General features: G+C 55.7%; 1 protein-coding gene across 12 annotated transcripts in view; it reads right to left on the reverse strand.

Annotated features, from left to right (window-relative positions):
- DMTN (dematin actin binding protein) overlaps positions 1–13,095 on the reverse strand; it is a 27,416-nt gene continuing 14,321 nt past the window's right edge. For 4 of the 12 annotated variants that reach the window (XM_059926954.1, XM_059926953.1, XM_059926951.1 and 1 more), the window contains 12 exons: positions 10,207–10,262; positions 9,897–9,971; positions 9,345–9,500; positions 8,379–8,423; positions 7,937–8,036; positions 7,497–7,553; positions 7,087–7,239; positions 6,488–6,612; positions 5,761–5,866; positions 2,355–2,419; positions 2,140–2,188; positions 1,773–1,964 (listed from right to left, as the gene is read on the reverse strand). In XM_059926954.1, the coding sequence (XP_059782937.1) occupies positions 1,831–1,964; positions 2,140–2,188; positions 2,355–2,419; positions 5,761–5,866; positions 6,488–6,612; positions 7,087–7,239; positions 7,497–7,553; positions 7,937–8,036; positions 8,379–8,423; positions 9,345–9,500; positions 9,897–9,971; positions 10,207–10,224 (1,083 nt within the window). In that variant the 5' untranslated portion in view covers positions 10,225–10,262 and the 3' untranslated portion in view covers positions 1,773–1,830. Of the gene's footprint in view, positions 1,211–1,345; positions 1,427–1,709; positions 1,965–2,139; positions 2,189–2,354; positions 2,420–5,760; positions 5,867–6,487; positions 6,613–7,086; positions 7,240–7,496; positions 7,554–7,936; positions 8,037–8,378; positions 8,424–9,344; positions 9,501–9,896; positions 9,972–10,206; positions 10,414–13,095 lie in introns of those variants that run through there. The other 8 variants (XM_059926949.1, XM_059926948.1, XM_059926947.1 and 5 more) reach the window with 4 other exon arrangements.

Here is a 13,095-nt window from a genome sequence, read left to right on the forward strand (position 1 = left end):
CCCGATGCAACCTTTTAATTCCAAGCAGAGTCCCCCTCCCCCAGCATTATCACACACACACGGTGGAAAGGGATGTCGGGGTCTGGGCAGGAACAAAACCCAGACCCCGGCAAAAAAATATATATATAATTATATACACGTGTATTTGGAGAGAAGAAAAGCTGGGAGCGTGATTAAGGTAGGGCAGAGAGTTAGGTGAGGAAAGCAGCTGGGGGGTGCCCCAATAAATTACATTCTTTAGAGAGCATGGTGGGGGATGCGGGGGTGTGGGTGGGACCCGGTAGCCAGGACTCTCAGCCTGGCTCCTCATCCCGTCCAGGGGAGCCCAAAGGCCTGGGCTCTGCCCAGGACCTGGATGCTAGAAGGTAGCATTCTAGCCGACTCAGCCTGAAGGCTGATGTGGGGCTGGGGGTCTGTATAGGCGACATCTCCACTCTAAGCCAAGGCTTCTAGGGAAGCCTCAGGGCTGGAGCAAGAGGCTTCGAAGCTTGGGGGTCACAAGGAGAGGACAGGGTAAGCTGGAGGGCTGGGTGGCCTCCCTGCTGGAGGCTGAGAGGCGGGAGGCCCAGGTGCAGGGGAACCCGTCCCAGGTGAGCTGCGGAGGAGTGTTTGGGTGCACACAGGGTCCTGGGCGCTCTCTGCCTGCGTGGCTGCTTCCCACCCTCACGTGCCTCCTACCAGGCCCGAGGGTTCTTCCCACCCCTTGGTCAGGACAGCAGACAGGCCTGACCACCAAGTGTCACGTTCATGTCTCATCACTCCCTTCTGGGGACCTTCACATGGGGGTGGGGGCAGGGAGAGGGTGCAGACACTAACTCTGTGTGTGCTGGAGTGCACGCTGGGTTTGCCCTGTGCAGCGAGGACCAGGGATGAGAGAAGGAGACCCCCCCAGCTCATCATGGGGAAGGAGGTCCACGTCCCAAAACCCCAGCACTGCAGGGGCCTTGCTCTCCCTCGACCTGGGCAACGGAGCCAACCCCACCTCTGCCCCACCCGCCTGCTCCCCCCAGAGGTGATGCTTTGGGGTCTAGTGACCCCAGCTCCAGAGCCCCGAAGCAGCAAGGGTGAGGGTCAGTCACGGAGCAGGTGGGGGCCGTCAGAAGAGAGAGGCCTTTTTCTTGAGTTCGTTTCGCTTCCACAGAGCCAGCTTGCCAAACTCTTCGGGAGACATGGAAAAGACCCTTGAGAAGTCCTCTGCTGACAGGTGCCTCTGCAAGGGGGACACACAGAGGCAGTGTAGGGACAGGAGGCAAAGGGTGGGGCTGGGCCACCTTCCCCCACAGCGGGCAGGGGAGGCTGCCCCGTCAGTAGCCCCTCACCCACCCAGCACATTCTCCCTGCGTACCTCAAGCCTCATCCTATCCACACCTGGAGGCAGCTTGGTTCGCCCCCTGTTGGTCACCACCAGCATTTCGTAAGGATAGATCTGGCGGGGAGGGGAGGCGGGCAGTAAGTATCAGGCTCTTCGAGGTCCCTGTCAGCGTAACCCCCTCCATTCCCCAGGCCCCCTTATCAGCCTGCAGGGGCCATGGGGGCTCATGCCATCTTGCCATCCAACTCCCCCAACTTCCGTGCTGCCCCTCCCATCATCAGCCAGGAGGACCCCTCAGTGCATTCACTTCCCTGGCTTCTCCCCAAGCTGGCCCGCCCCCACTAGAGACGGTTCTGTCCCCTGCCCACCATCCCCTGCCTCTGCCCCTGCCCCTCACCTTCTGCTCCAGCACACAGGGAAGGGAGTTCCCCCGGTCCATCCTCCCCCTCTGGCCCTCTCCGTTCTGGGGAGACCAAAGCCGCAGTGAGCCAGAGTGGGGCAGGGAGGCCTCCCCAGCCTTACCCTAGGCTTCTTACGTCCTCACCAGGTGACTCCGTCGCCCCGCACCCCTCCCCCAACACTGCCAGTCCCCCGTCCATCCGTGGCTTCCGTGCTCCACGTGTTACCCTCCAGAAGGCACTCACCTGCAGGCCTGTGGGAGAGAAGAGCCATTGTTCAGAGGCAGCTCTGAGGTCAGCAGGCTTCCAAACCTGCCAGCTCAGCTGCCCCGACCTCCAGCCACAGAGCCCTGCCCGCATCGCAGACACGGGCTGCCCCAGGGGCCTCTTGAGCCCCTATCCCAGCATCAGGGTGGCCCTGCCTCTCACCTGGGCTTTCGGTCTCGCTCCCGGATGGGCTGAAGTCTGTGGACTGTAGCTGGAAAGGACACGAAGGAATCAGAGGAAGCTGGGGCATTCCACATCGTCCCCCTTCACTGTAAGGGTCTGGCCGCCCCCCCAGGTGCCCACGTAGCTCAGTCCCTCACGGGCCCCACACGCACACTCTTCCCACGAGGCCTGTGACCTCTGTCCTGGGACCTTACCCGGCTCAGGGTGGTCCTGCCGTAGGCGGGGAGGGAAGAAGACTTCGATGTTCCCACGTGCAAGGCTGGAAGAGAGCAGGAGGCCCTGTTTCAGACCCTTTGGCCTGACAGTCATTCCAGAGGGTCATTCTCTGGCCTCCCCTGCCAGGGGCAGGGCAGTGGAGGGGGGACTTGGGGGAAGCCGGTGGGCCTCTGTTGGCTTCCAGCTCCTGCCCGTTACCTTCAGCAGGAGACATCGTGCTGGCAGCTCTGAACTATCCCTAATGCCTCCCCTCTCTCTAACAGACGTGCACAAAATAGACATTTGGGCCAAATGTCCGAGTGTTCAAATTGATAGTCAGCCAATGATAGTCAGATGATGAGGCTCACCATCGTAAAATGAACCTCTGGAATATGAAAATAAATCTAAAATTTAGTCAAAACAATCGAATTATTCCAATTTCATGTTTAGCAATGTTGGTAATCAAATTTCAAATGCTTGATGTTATAAAACAGAAGCTGCAGTTTTCCCAGCACTTGCAGCTGCTAGATGGCACCGCAGTCACTGGACTTGACATTCGCATGACCAGATGTCACTTTCAACTTGACGTCCAATAATATCACTAAGCTTTCAAGCGCTGCAGATTATAATTCAAGAAAATTGGTTTTCGGTAACAGGTTTTCCTAGAAGGATTCTTAGTTTGTACTAATCTCAAAATTCCTTTATCTCCAGTGACTAGAAATTGCTGGCATGGTATAGCAATTGTTTTTTGTTTTTTTTTAGCAATTGTTTTGACCAGCATTTTTTGTGTGAAGGTTTAGCCTGGACAGACTCAAAAGTATAAGGAAGAATTGTTTTCTTCAAACATTTTAATAAAATATGTTATTTGGAAGTTTGGTGAGAACAAAATGTGTTTTGGGGACCCTCGTGTTTTTTTTTTTCCTTAATGCTTCTTATTTTTGTGTAGAAAATTGTCTGCTTTCACAACCCTCATTATTGAAGCACTTCTCTTTTGTGATAAGTACACACTTCTCCCTCACCTGACTGATAAGATTTTTTTTTTTTAACTTCTTGGCCATGCTGCATGGCATCCCCAACCAGGGATCGAACCCGTGCCCCCTGCACTGGAAGCGCAGAGTCTTAACTACTGGGCCGCCAGGGAAGTCCCTAAAGTGTAAAAGATTTTCACTCCTAATGATTTCTAGATTGCCTTTTTATGTTTGAAAGTGACCATTAATTTCAATGTTACCCTTACGTCGGAATGACACGCCCGTCCGTACTTCTGAAATTGTTCAGGTTGGAGCTTGGATTCTTAACCACTGGACCACCAGGGAAGTCCCAAACCTCAACTTCTGATGTGGCCTGCTCCCAAAGCCAAGTCCCCGACCCTTTCAAGGCCAGCCTCCCGCATCCTGAGGCTGGGTCTCACTTCTGACCTCCTCCCAGCCAAACTTCCAAGGGGATTGTACTGTGAGTGCTCTCCAAGGAACAGCCCTCGGCACCCTGCCCTTCCCTCCCCTTTTTCTACACAACTGGAGTTTTTCTCATGGTCCCATTACCACGTATAAGCTGAAGATTCTGCTTGAGCCCTGACTTGCGCCTCAAGCTTCCAACTCAGTCAAACTCAGCTCCCACCTACATGCACTTAACCCAACATGTCCCCAGTCTCTTCATCTTTCCCCCGAAACCTGCCTCTTTCATGATCTCAGCCCCAGGTCTGTCATCACCCAGCACCCAAGACAAAAACCCCAACTCGTCTCTCCTTCACCACCCACATCCAATCAGCCACTAAGTCCAGTTGATTCCATCTCCTCTACAGATCTTCCTCGATCTACGATGGGGTCACGCCCCGATAAACCCATCGTTAAGTCAAAAATGCATTTAATACACCAAACCTACTGAACATCAGAGCTCAGCCCAGCCTACCTTAAACGTGCTCAGAACACTTCCATGAGCCTACAGGTGGGCAAAGCCTATTTTACAATGAAGTGTTGAACCTCTCATGTAATTTATTGCATACCGTCCTGAAAGCGGAAAACAGAACGGTGGTCTGGGTACAGAATGGTTGTGAGCGTACGGGCTGCTTCCCGTCGTGATGGTGTGGCTGGCGGGGAGCTGCGGCTCGCTGCCGCTGCCCAGCATCTCAAGAGAGCATCGTGGGACTTCCCTGGCTGTCCCGTGGTTAAGACTCTGCGCTTCCACTGCAGGGGGCGTGTGTTCAATCCCTGGTCGGGGAACTAAGATCCTGCATGCCGCACGGTGCGGCCAAAAAAAAAAAAAGAAGAAAAAAATAAAAAAAGCCAAGAGAGCATCGTACCGCACATCACTAGCCTGGGAAAAGGTCAAAATTCAAAACTGGACATACAGTTTCTACTGAATGCATATTGCTTTCGCACCATCGTAAAGTTGAAAAATTGTAATTCCGGGGCTATTTCTATACAGACGGTGCCTGTATAGTTCTCAAACCCATTCCCTCTTCTCTGGACCTATGTATATTTTTAGCCCTTACCCAGATGATTGGAAAGTGTGGTAGACGGTCTCCGAAGATGGCCCGCAACATTATCTCCCAGCCTGTGTGCCCTTGGGTGGTTCCTCTCATCAGGAAGCAGAATCTCTTTCCTCTCCCTTGTGTCTGGGTGGCCTGTGAGCTGCTCTGGCCGTCAGAAGGCAGTAGAAGGATGCCCTGTGGCTTCCGAGGCCAGGCTCTTAGAGGCCTTGTAGCTTCCAGTTTGGGCTTCTCAGATGTGCCCCCCTCCTCTCCAGCCATCCATGCTCGAAGGAAGCCCAGGTTAGGCTCAGTGATGAGCAGCACGGCACCAAAGCCCCAGCCACCTCAGAGCACGCTCTGTGCGCTGTAATTCCAGGCTCCCGGAGGGCCTCTCTGCTGGCCGGATGTTTGCTGCTCCTGGCCTTTGCTCCCACACTGTCCCTGGGGTCTGTGCTGCCCTTCTCCCTGACTCACTTTGTCTTGTCCTTCAAGACTCCAACTCTGAGACCCAGGCCCTATCAGCGTCCTCTCAAATCACTTGAAGTGTACCTCTCACCTGCTATGCTGCACTGACACCCCAGTTTCCACGTCACTTTCCCCGTGACCAGAAGCTACTGGAAGGCAGCACTATAGTGTTTTACTCTTTATATCCTCAAGGCCAAGAACGTGGTAGACACCCAATAAATGTTTGTTGAATTAAACAAAATGTGCTAATTCTGCTTTAGCTGAGGCCATCCTTTGTCATCTCATCTTGTTCCATGACTGGTACTCTTGGCCTAAGGGGATCGCCAGAGCCTTGAGCCAGCAACCGAAACTTCTATGTCTCTTATACCCACAGTAGCACAGTGCTGGGCGTGTGACAGACAAACTCAGCAGACTATTTGATTCTGGCCTCAGGGTCTGGCCAGGTGATTCTGAGCCCCCTCGGTGACACTCACAGGTATGGAAGGGTGTCCGGTCAGGCAGAGAGCGGGTTTTCCGCCGGATAGGCAATGACTTTTCCATCTCTTCTTTCAAGATCATCTTTCCCAAGTTAGAAGTAACCTGGCAAGGAGAAAGGAAGATGGATCCGAGGCGTCGATACTTGTTTCTCATCTCCAGAAGGTTCAGAGTTGGGTCCACCCCAGGCAGGAGTGGGGACAGAGTTCCCGAGGGGCTGTGTGGTGCCTGGAGCCCGTGGAGCCTGTCCTGGTCAGAAGCTCTGCCACATTGGGTCTGGCCACCCTCGAGAGCAAGGAGTCAGAGCCGCTCAGTGTAACTCTGCCCCAGGGGCTTCTGCGTCCCAGGTCACAAGGCCCAGAGCACAAGCCCGTGCCACCATCAGTGGCCTTTCCGTGACTCCCTACACCCTCTCTCCTCCCCTGGAGGCCAGCAGCCTACTCTCTCCTTTCTCCTCATCCCATGAACTACTCTGCCTGCTGAAGCCTGGCACTGGCGGGGCCACCCTTTTCTGTGCTTTTGGCCCTAACAGTAAGTGGCGGCCCCCTAAAGCAACATGCAATCCTTGTGTCCCTTCAAAAGCAGCAGCCTGACATCCTGGCAAAGAAAAGGAATTCCTCACATGTTCTCACTAGGACGCTTTTCAGACATGTACCCATTTAGATCAGAATGGAACTTCTGTCCCCAGGGTGGCCCAGGGATGCGGGTGGGGCAGTGAGACGCTACCTTACTGAGTTCCTCCCTTTGACGCTCCCTGAGAGCCTTCATCTCCTCCCCGGAGTCATCGTCCTCCTCCTCCTCCTCCTCCTCTGCCCCCCTCCTCGACGCCTTCCGCTTCCTCCATTCTGTCTCTGGGAAAGACGGACAAAAGCAGGCACATCAGTCAATCAACTGCGCGCTCAACGAGCGTCTGTCAGGGGCTGCTTTGTGCATGTCCCGGAGCTGCACCTTGAAGGGAACACTGCAAATTATTATTATAAAACAAAAGCAACGTTTTCTAGCCTTGCGATGAAGCTGGGTGGGCAACACATGCTCACACGACTGAAAGCGACTGGGGGCCAAAACCTCGTCTCATTCCTCTTTCTCTTTCCAGAGCTCCCATCACAGAGCCTGGGACACAGTAGAAATTCGACAAACGTCTGTTGAGCAGCCAAAGAAATGAACGGAAAGCGGGTAAATGACTAACAAGCAGGGCTGCTTACGCCAAGAGAGATGGAGTTGCAGGGGACGGGGGAGCAGGAGCCTGGAGGGTTCATGCAGGTGGTGGGGGGGTTCCTGGGGCTTCAGCAGGGCCTCCCTCTCCCCTCTCCAGCAGTCTCGCCTACCCACAACGGCCAGCGACGGGGGGCACGGCCAGTAGTCCGTTTCGATCTTGGCTGGCTGGTTGGGGTCGGGAGGCTGCGCTGCAGGGAACTTGGACGACTCGATGATGAGGTCTTCAATGAGGTGCTTGCTCTGAGGGCTGCCTCCTGTGGACTCTGCGGGGGGAGGTCAAGGTCAGCCCGGGCACACCCCGCCCCGGAGGCCACCTCCCACCTCGGCCCCCCACTCCCTCATCTCTCCCTCTTCACACCTGTGAGCTCCTGGGTGTAAAAGCAAGGCACAAGGAAATGCACAGGGCAGTTTACACGCCGTGATTAACATCTGTTCTCCCATCACCCCCCCCCCCCACCCTCAGGACAGCCTCCCGGCACGTGGTGAAAAGGGGGCTCTGGTCGGTCAGGGGAACCCTCACCTTTCTGCTTGTAGATGGGTGGCTTCTTGTAGATGTTGGAATCTGGGCGGGTGGTCTCTGTGGAGAGGGAGCAAGAGTGGATGAGAAGGAGGCTATGAGGATGGCGGGGAGGCTGGGTCAGAGAAGGGAATGGAGACATGGATTGGGAGAAGGAAGGAAATTCAGGGGCTCCTGCCAAGAGCCAAGACAGAACCGGAGATCCCGAAATTACCCCTCAGGGGTTGGGATTTTTGCACTTCTCTGTTTGGGTGGGAGGGAGGATGCAGCAGGGCCCAGCATCTCTGGGAGCTCTGCCTGGGGTCCGGCATCTGGGGGTCCCGCCAGTTCTGTGGTGTGCATATACTCCAGAGAGTGGGGGACTGAGAGTAAGGGGCTTGGGTTCCTGAAGGAAAAAAGAGGTCCTAGGGCAAGGATGCAGCCATGCTCACACTAAAACCTACCAGGATGGTGGAAATGGGGCAGGCTGGTCCGGGGCGTCCCAGTGGTTCTTGGGGCTGAAGCCTGAGAGATGGTTCCAGGGGACCGGCTCTCCGCCCACACCTGCAGAGCAGAAGTACGGTTCACTGCAGCTCCCAGGTCCCCCACCCCACCCCCTCCACCATCTCCATCCTCCCACCCTAGCAGCCCACACGCCCCCAACCCCAGGGCAGAGGAAGGCTATCCAAGGACTTGACCTGCTGATGGTGCCTGACCCAGGAGAAAGGATTAAAAGAGATCCTGGGTCAGACGTAGATGGACCCAGAGCTGGCCAGTGACAGGACAAGGTCCACTGATTCCATCACCCCTTAGGCTCTGCCAAGCCCAGTCTGGACGTGTGTGGGGAAGGGGGTTGAGCCCGGTCAGAGCAGGGCTGGGCAAGTGTCAGGTGCGGGGCAGACTCACCTCTGGGGATGGTGGGGGGGATGTGGATTTGGGTGACAGCGAGCGCTGTGAATGGAGAGGAGGCTGGTCAGAGCCACAAGGGTGGGATTAAACCCTTGTCCCTAGGACCCCAGGTGGGCCACTTCACCCCCCCTCACTCAACTCTGCAATTGCCCAGCCAGTTTCTGGGCCACCTCTTCTCTCTTAGTCCTTGCCAGCTCCCAGGGCTGGCCCTCCGTCCTCTCTCTCCCGAGACAGGGTCCTAAGTCTTTCCCTAGGACCCACGAAGAAGCAGAAGAAGCCGAGGATCTTGGAGCAGTGTGCATGTGCTCTGAGGGCCAGCTGGAGGGGCTATGGCTCTGAGCTCAGAGCCAACGAGCAACAAGGGGAAGGGACAAGACCCATAGCGTCCAGGATGGAGTCCGGGCCCCTTGTCAGGCATTTAAGTCTCCCCACAGCCTGGCCCCGTCTCTCTGCTCAGCCCTGACACTGCCCCTTTCTCCAACACAGTGTATGAAGTACCTGTCCTGCGTTATCTCGTGCATTTGACTAGTGAGGTGGACGGGTAAAGGTATCACCTCTATTTTATAGGAAGGGAAACTGAGACCACACCGTCACACAGGTCACACTCAGCTAGGACTTCTGGCCTCCGAGCTCGGTGTTCCTGAGTGCTTTCCACAAATTTGCTCACTTTCTGCCCAGTCCCACCCCATTCCTACATGACCCCGCTCTATGCTGCTACCATTCAAACACGGCCTCCCCTGCTCTCCACCTCGAGCTAGTTTCCAGCCGCCAGCCCATCTCTGCCTGCTCTGCACAAATACCCAGTTCACCAACTGACTGGTGATTCCTGTGCACAGGTCCCCTTCTTGTTTTGGAGTCTGACCTCCAGGAAAGAAAGCATGAGAGGGATTCTGCCTCCCACCCAGTGTGGCTGGGGGAGCCCTTCCCCCAAGTCCTGTCCAAGAGGAACCTCCCACCCTTTACCTCCCGGCTTCTGGGCAGCTCCACGTGTTCCAGCAGAGAATAGGTAAAGTGGGGCTCGTAGATCATGAGGTCAGGCCTCTCGATGTCCAGGATGGCCTTGTCCTTGGGGATGGCGGCCAAGTCCTTGTAGCCCATCACCTGATTGTCCATCTTGGCCTGAAGGGAAATGATACACATGGAACAGAGGTGTCAAAAGCCTCCCCTAGAATACTGGCCTTACAAGCCAGACCTGCAATTTATTAGGAAGAAGATGGGCAGCCGTTTTAGATGTCAGCTCCTGTAAGTTAATATTTCTATTATTGTCATATTAAGAGTTTAGAGGGTCACCTTGAAACAATGATAGTCCTTCATCTAGCCCTTTGGGTACAACGAGACAGGACCAGACCAGCAGGAGGGGGTGTGCAGAACCTTCTCTGGATCTGGGGTTCTCTCTGCCCCTCTGCCAGCCCTGGCAGGACCATCATCATTTGAGTGAAGCGGCCCCGCAGCCAGCGTGCGCCCCGCCCCTCCCTCCTCCCAGCCTGAGGGTGCTGGTGGCCGAGAGGTACTCACCACGATGCTGGAGGGAGAGCCGGGAACACTGGAGCCTCGGGAGGAGCTGACGCTCCCAGGGGAGGTAAGTGGTTGCTGGGGAGAGGGAGAAGGCGGGCGGGTGGGAATGTGCGTGGGTGCCAGGGCCGGGCGGAGGGAGGGGGTGGGGCAGGGGAGGGCTTCTCTAGGCCTCTGGGGCCCCGGGGTGCGGCGCCGCGGGCAACCACCAGGTGGCATCCTCGACTCCCGACCTGACCCTCCGCGGGGAGCCTGGCCCCCACCGCGTGCCCCCGGCACCCCACCGCCCCGGCGTGGGTGTAGCCCCGCCCACCTTCTGCAGCCGTTCCATGCAGCAGGGAGCTGGCCGGGCGGATCACTCGCAGAGGCCTGTGCGCGAGGGGGAGACGACAGGGCGTCAGGCTCTATCCGGCTCCTGGGCGCTGCGCGCTCGGGGCCGCGAGAGCAGAAAGGGTGCTCCCCCGGGCTGTGGCGACCTCATCCCTCGGTGACTCTCCAGGCTGCTGGCCGAGTGCAGGGCCTGGAAGGGGAGGGAGAACGTGCCAGCCGGGGCTGTCGGGGCCCCGCGATCTCAGAGGGCGGGGGCGAGGGCAGCCCCCTCCGGCCCCGCGTGTTTCGGGGAGCGGGGCTCCAGCTTTCCGTTCGCTCAGCCGCGGGGACCGGAGGTCGCATGTGGCCCGCGGCGAGACGGGAAGGTGGACGGGCTGCACTAGTTTCTGAGCCATTGTTCTCTGGCTGGAAAGGAAATGACGGCAGGGGCCAGCCGTTCCCGTTCCCGGGGCAGCCTACACATCCCTGCTTCCTCACACCTGCCCTGCCCGGGCTGCGGGTCAGTTTCAGGCCCAGGTTCTCACTCGCCTCGGCCTCTGCCGTGGCCTTTCCCTGGCGCTGTGTTGGTGCCCTTGACCTCCTTCCCCTCAATCTATGTCCACGGTGCCACCCCTCTCTCATAGCCCAGAAAGGTTGAACACAGAGGGACTTAGTAATACTATGAGATGGCAATAGGGGGAGGGGAGGACAAAGCGAAGGCGATTTGGTGGGAAGCGCTCAGGTCATTGGCTGGGGGCTGCCGCTCTCCCAGTGGAGAAGGGAGGGGGCGGCTGGAGGGAGCCACATCCCCATGTGCCTGGCCCTGTACAGCAGGCAATCCCACTTGCGGGCATTTGGTAAAACACCTTTGGGGCGAAGCCCACGTCCCAGCTCCCCACCATCTCGGAATCCTCGAGCTGAGGCTGCCCTCTGAAGTGCTACTTTGCTGCAAGTCGGGGCCCCCTAGTTCAGCAGGAAGGCCTCCAGGCTGGCACTGCTCTCTCTTGGTTCCTAAGAAGTTGAGTCCTGTCTGCAACAGTAGAGTAGGAGTTCCCTGGGGCCACAGCCCAGGTCTTCCTCAGTAACTCCCTTAGCAATCCTCCCATCCTCCCCACACACCCCTGAACCAGACACATAATAACTATTCAGTGGGACTTCCCTGGTGGCACAGTGTTAAGAATCCATCTGCCAATGCAGGGGACACGGGTTTGAGCCCTGGTCCGGGAAGATCCCACATGCCGCGGAGCAACTAAGCCCGTGCGCCACAACTACTGAGACTGCGCTCTAGAGCCCATGTGCCACAACTACTGAAGCCTGCGCGCCTAGAGCCCATGCTCCACGATGAGAAGCCACTGCAATGAGAAGCCCGTGCACCGCAACGAAGAGTAGCCCCCGCTCGCCACAACTAGAGAAAGCCCGTGTGCAGCCATGAAGACCTAATGCAGCCAAAAATAAATAAATAAATAAAATAAATTTATATAAATAAATAAAAATAACCATTCAATGAACGCCTGGCTGAGTTTCTGACGTGATGGTGGCAGTGGAACTGTCTTCCAACTGCTGGCAGTAAGCCATGGAGTGAAGAGAGCTGATGACTACAGAAGGTGCAGGGAAGAGGCAGCAATAACGTAGCGGTTAAGAGCATGGACTCTGGACTGGGATGCCTGGGGAGAGGAGACTCTGCCACTCAGAAGCTGTGTGACTTTGCGCAAGTTACTTACCCTCTTTGGGCCTCACGTTCTCATCCATAACATGGAAGGTGGTACTAGTATCTGTGTCATAGGGTTGCTCTGATTATTAGGTAAGTTACAACATGTGAAGTGTTTAAAACATAGATTTTATGTAGAATGTTAACTATTATTATAAGGCTATTTTTTTTTTTTTTTTTAAAGATTTATTTATTGATTGATTGATTGCTATGTTGGGTCTTCGTTTCTGTGCGAGGGCCTTCTCCAGCTGCGGCAAGCGGGGGCCACTCTTCATCGCGGCGCGCGGGCCTCCCACCATCGCGGCCCCTCCTGTCGCGGAGCACAGGCTCCAGACGCACAGGCTCAGCAATTGTGGCTCACGGGCCCAGGCGCTCCGCGGCATGTGGGATCCTCCCAGACCAGGGCGCGAACCCGTGCCCCCTGCATTAGCAGGCAGACTCCCAACCGCTGCGCCACCAGGGAAGCCCGTTAACTATTATTACTTCTATCTCCCTGAGGACTGATAAACTTAGATGGCTTTCTGTAGCCACTCTGCCACAGAAGGTCATGAAAGACTTGAGGTCATTGGTGCTCCCAATTTTATCACCTGTTACTTTGTATCAGGCCGTTTTTCTGCTCTCTGTCTCTCCACCACCTACTTGCTGCACCAGCAGCCCTCACTCCCACTTCCCTGCTTTTGCGCATGCTCTTGCACTATTCTCATCTCCCAGATCCCACCCATCCTTTAAGGGCCATGCTAAACCCTCCTCCTCTTGGAGGCCTCCCCTATTATTCTAGTCCTCATTGACAAACTCGTCTCTGAATTCCAGTGGGACTTAAAAAGAGAATCATATAATTTAGTCCTTGGTTATGTTGCCTGACATGTTTTCTCGCTAACTAGAATGACTGCTAATTTCTACAACAATAATAATAGCTATCATTTTTTGAATGCTCATGCCGGGTACTTTGATAAGCACTTTACAAGGATTATTTTGTTTCATCCCCCCAACAATCCTATAAGGTAGACCTATTTTACAGATGAGAAAACCGAGGCTCGGAGAGGTTAAAAACTTGTCCAGAGTTGTGGAGGTGACAGTGATTGTGTCTTCAGCATTGGCATGTTTCGTAGTGCCGCCGTAGTACTGTGTCAGGTTCACTGTGGGGATAGACTAGCATTTGCCACAGTTCTCAAGTCTTTTTGGAAT

The sequence above is a fragment of the Balaenoptera ricei genome, chromosome 6 (genome assembly GCF_028023285.1).
Source record: "Balaenoptera ricei isolate mBalRic1 chromosome 6, mBalRic1.hap2, whole genome shotgun sequence".
In the NCBI taxonomy this organism is placed as follows: domain Eukaryota; kingdom Metazoa; phylum Chordata; class Mammalia; order Artiodactyla; family Balaenopteridae; genus Balaenoptera; species Balaenoptera ricei.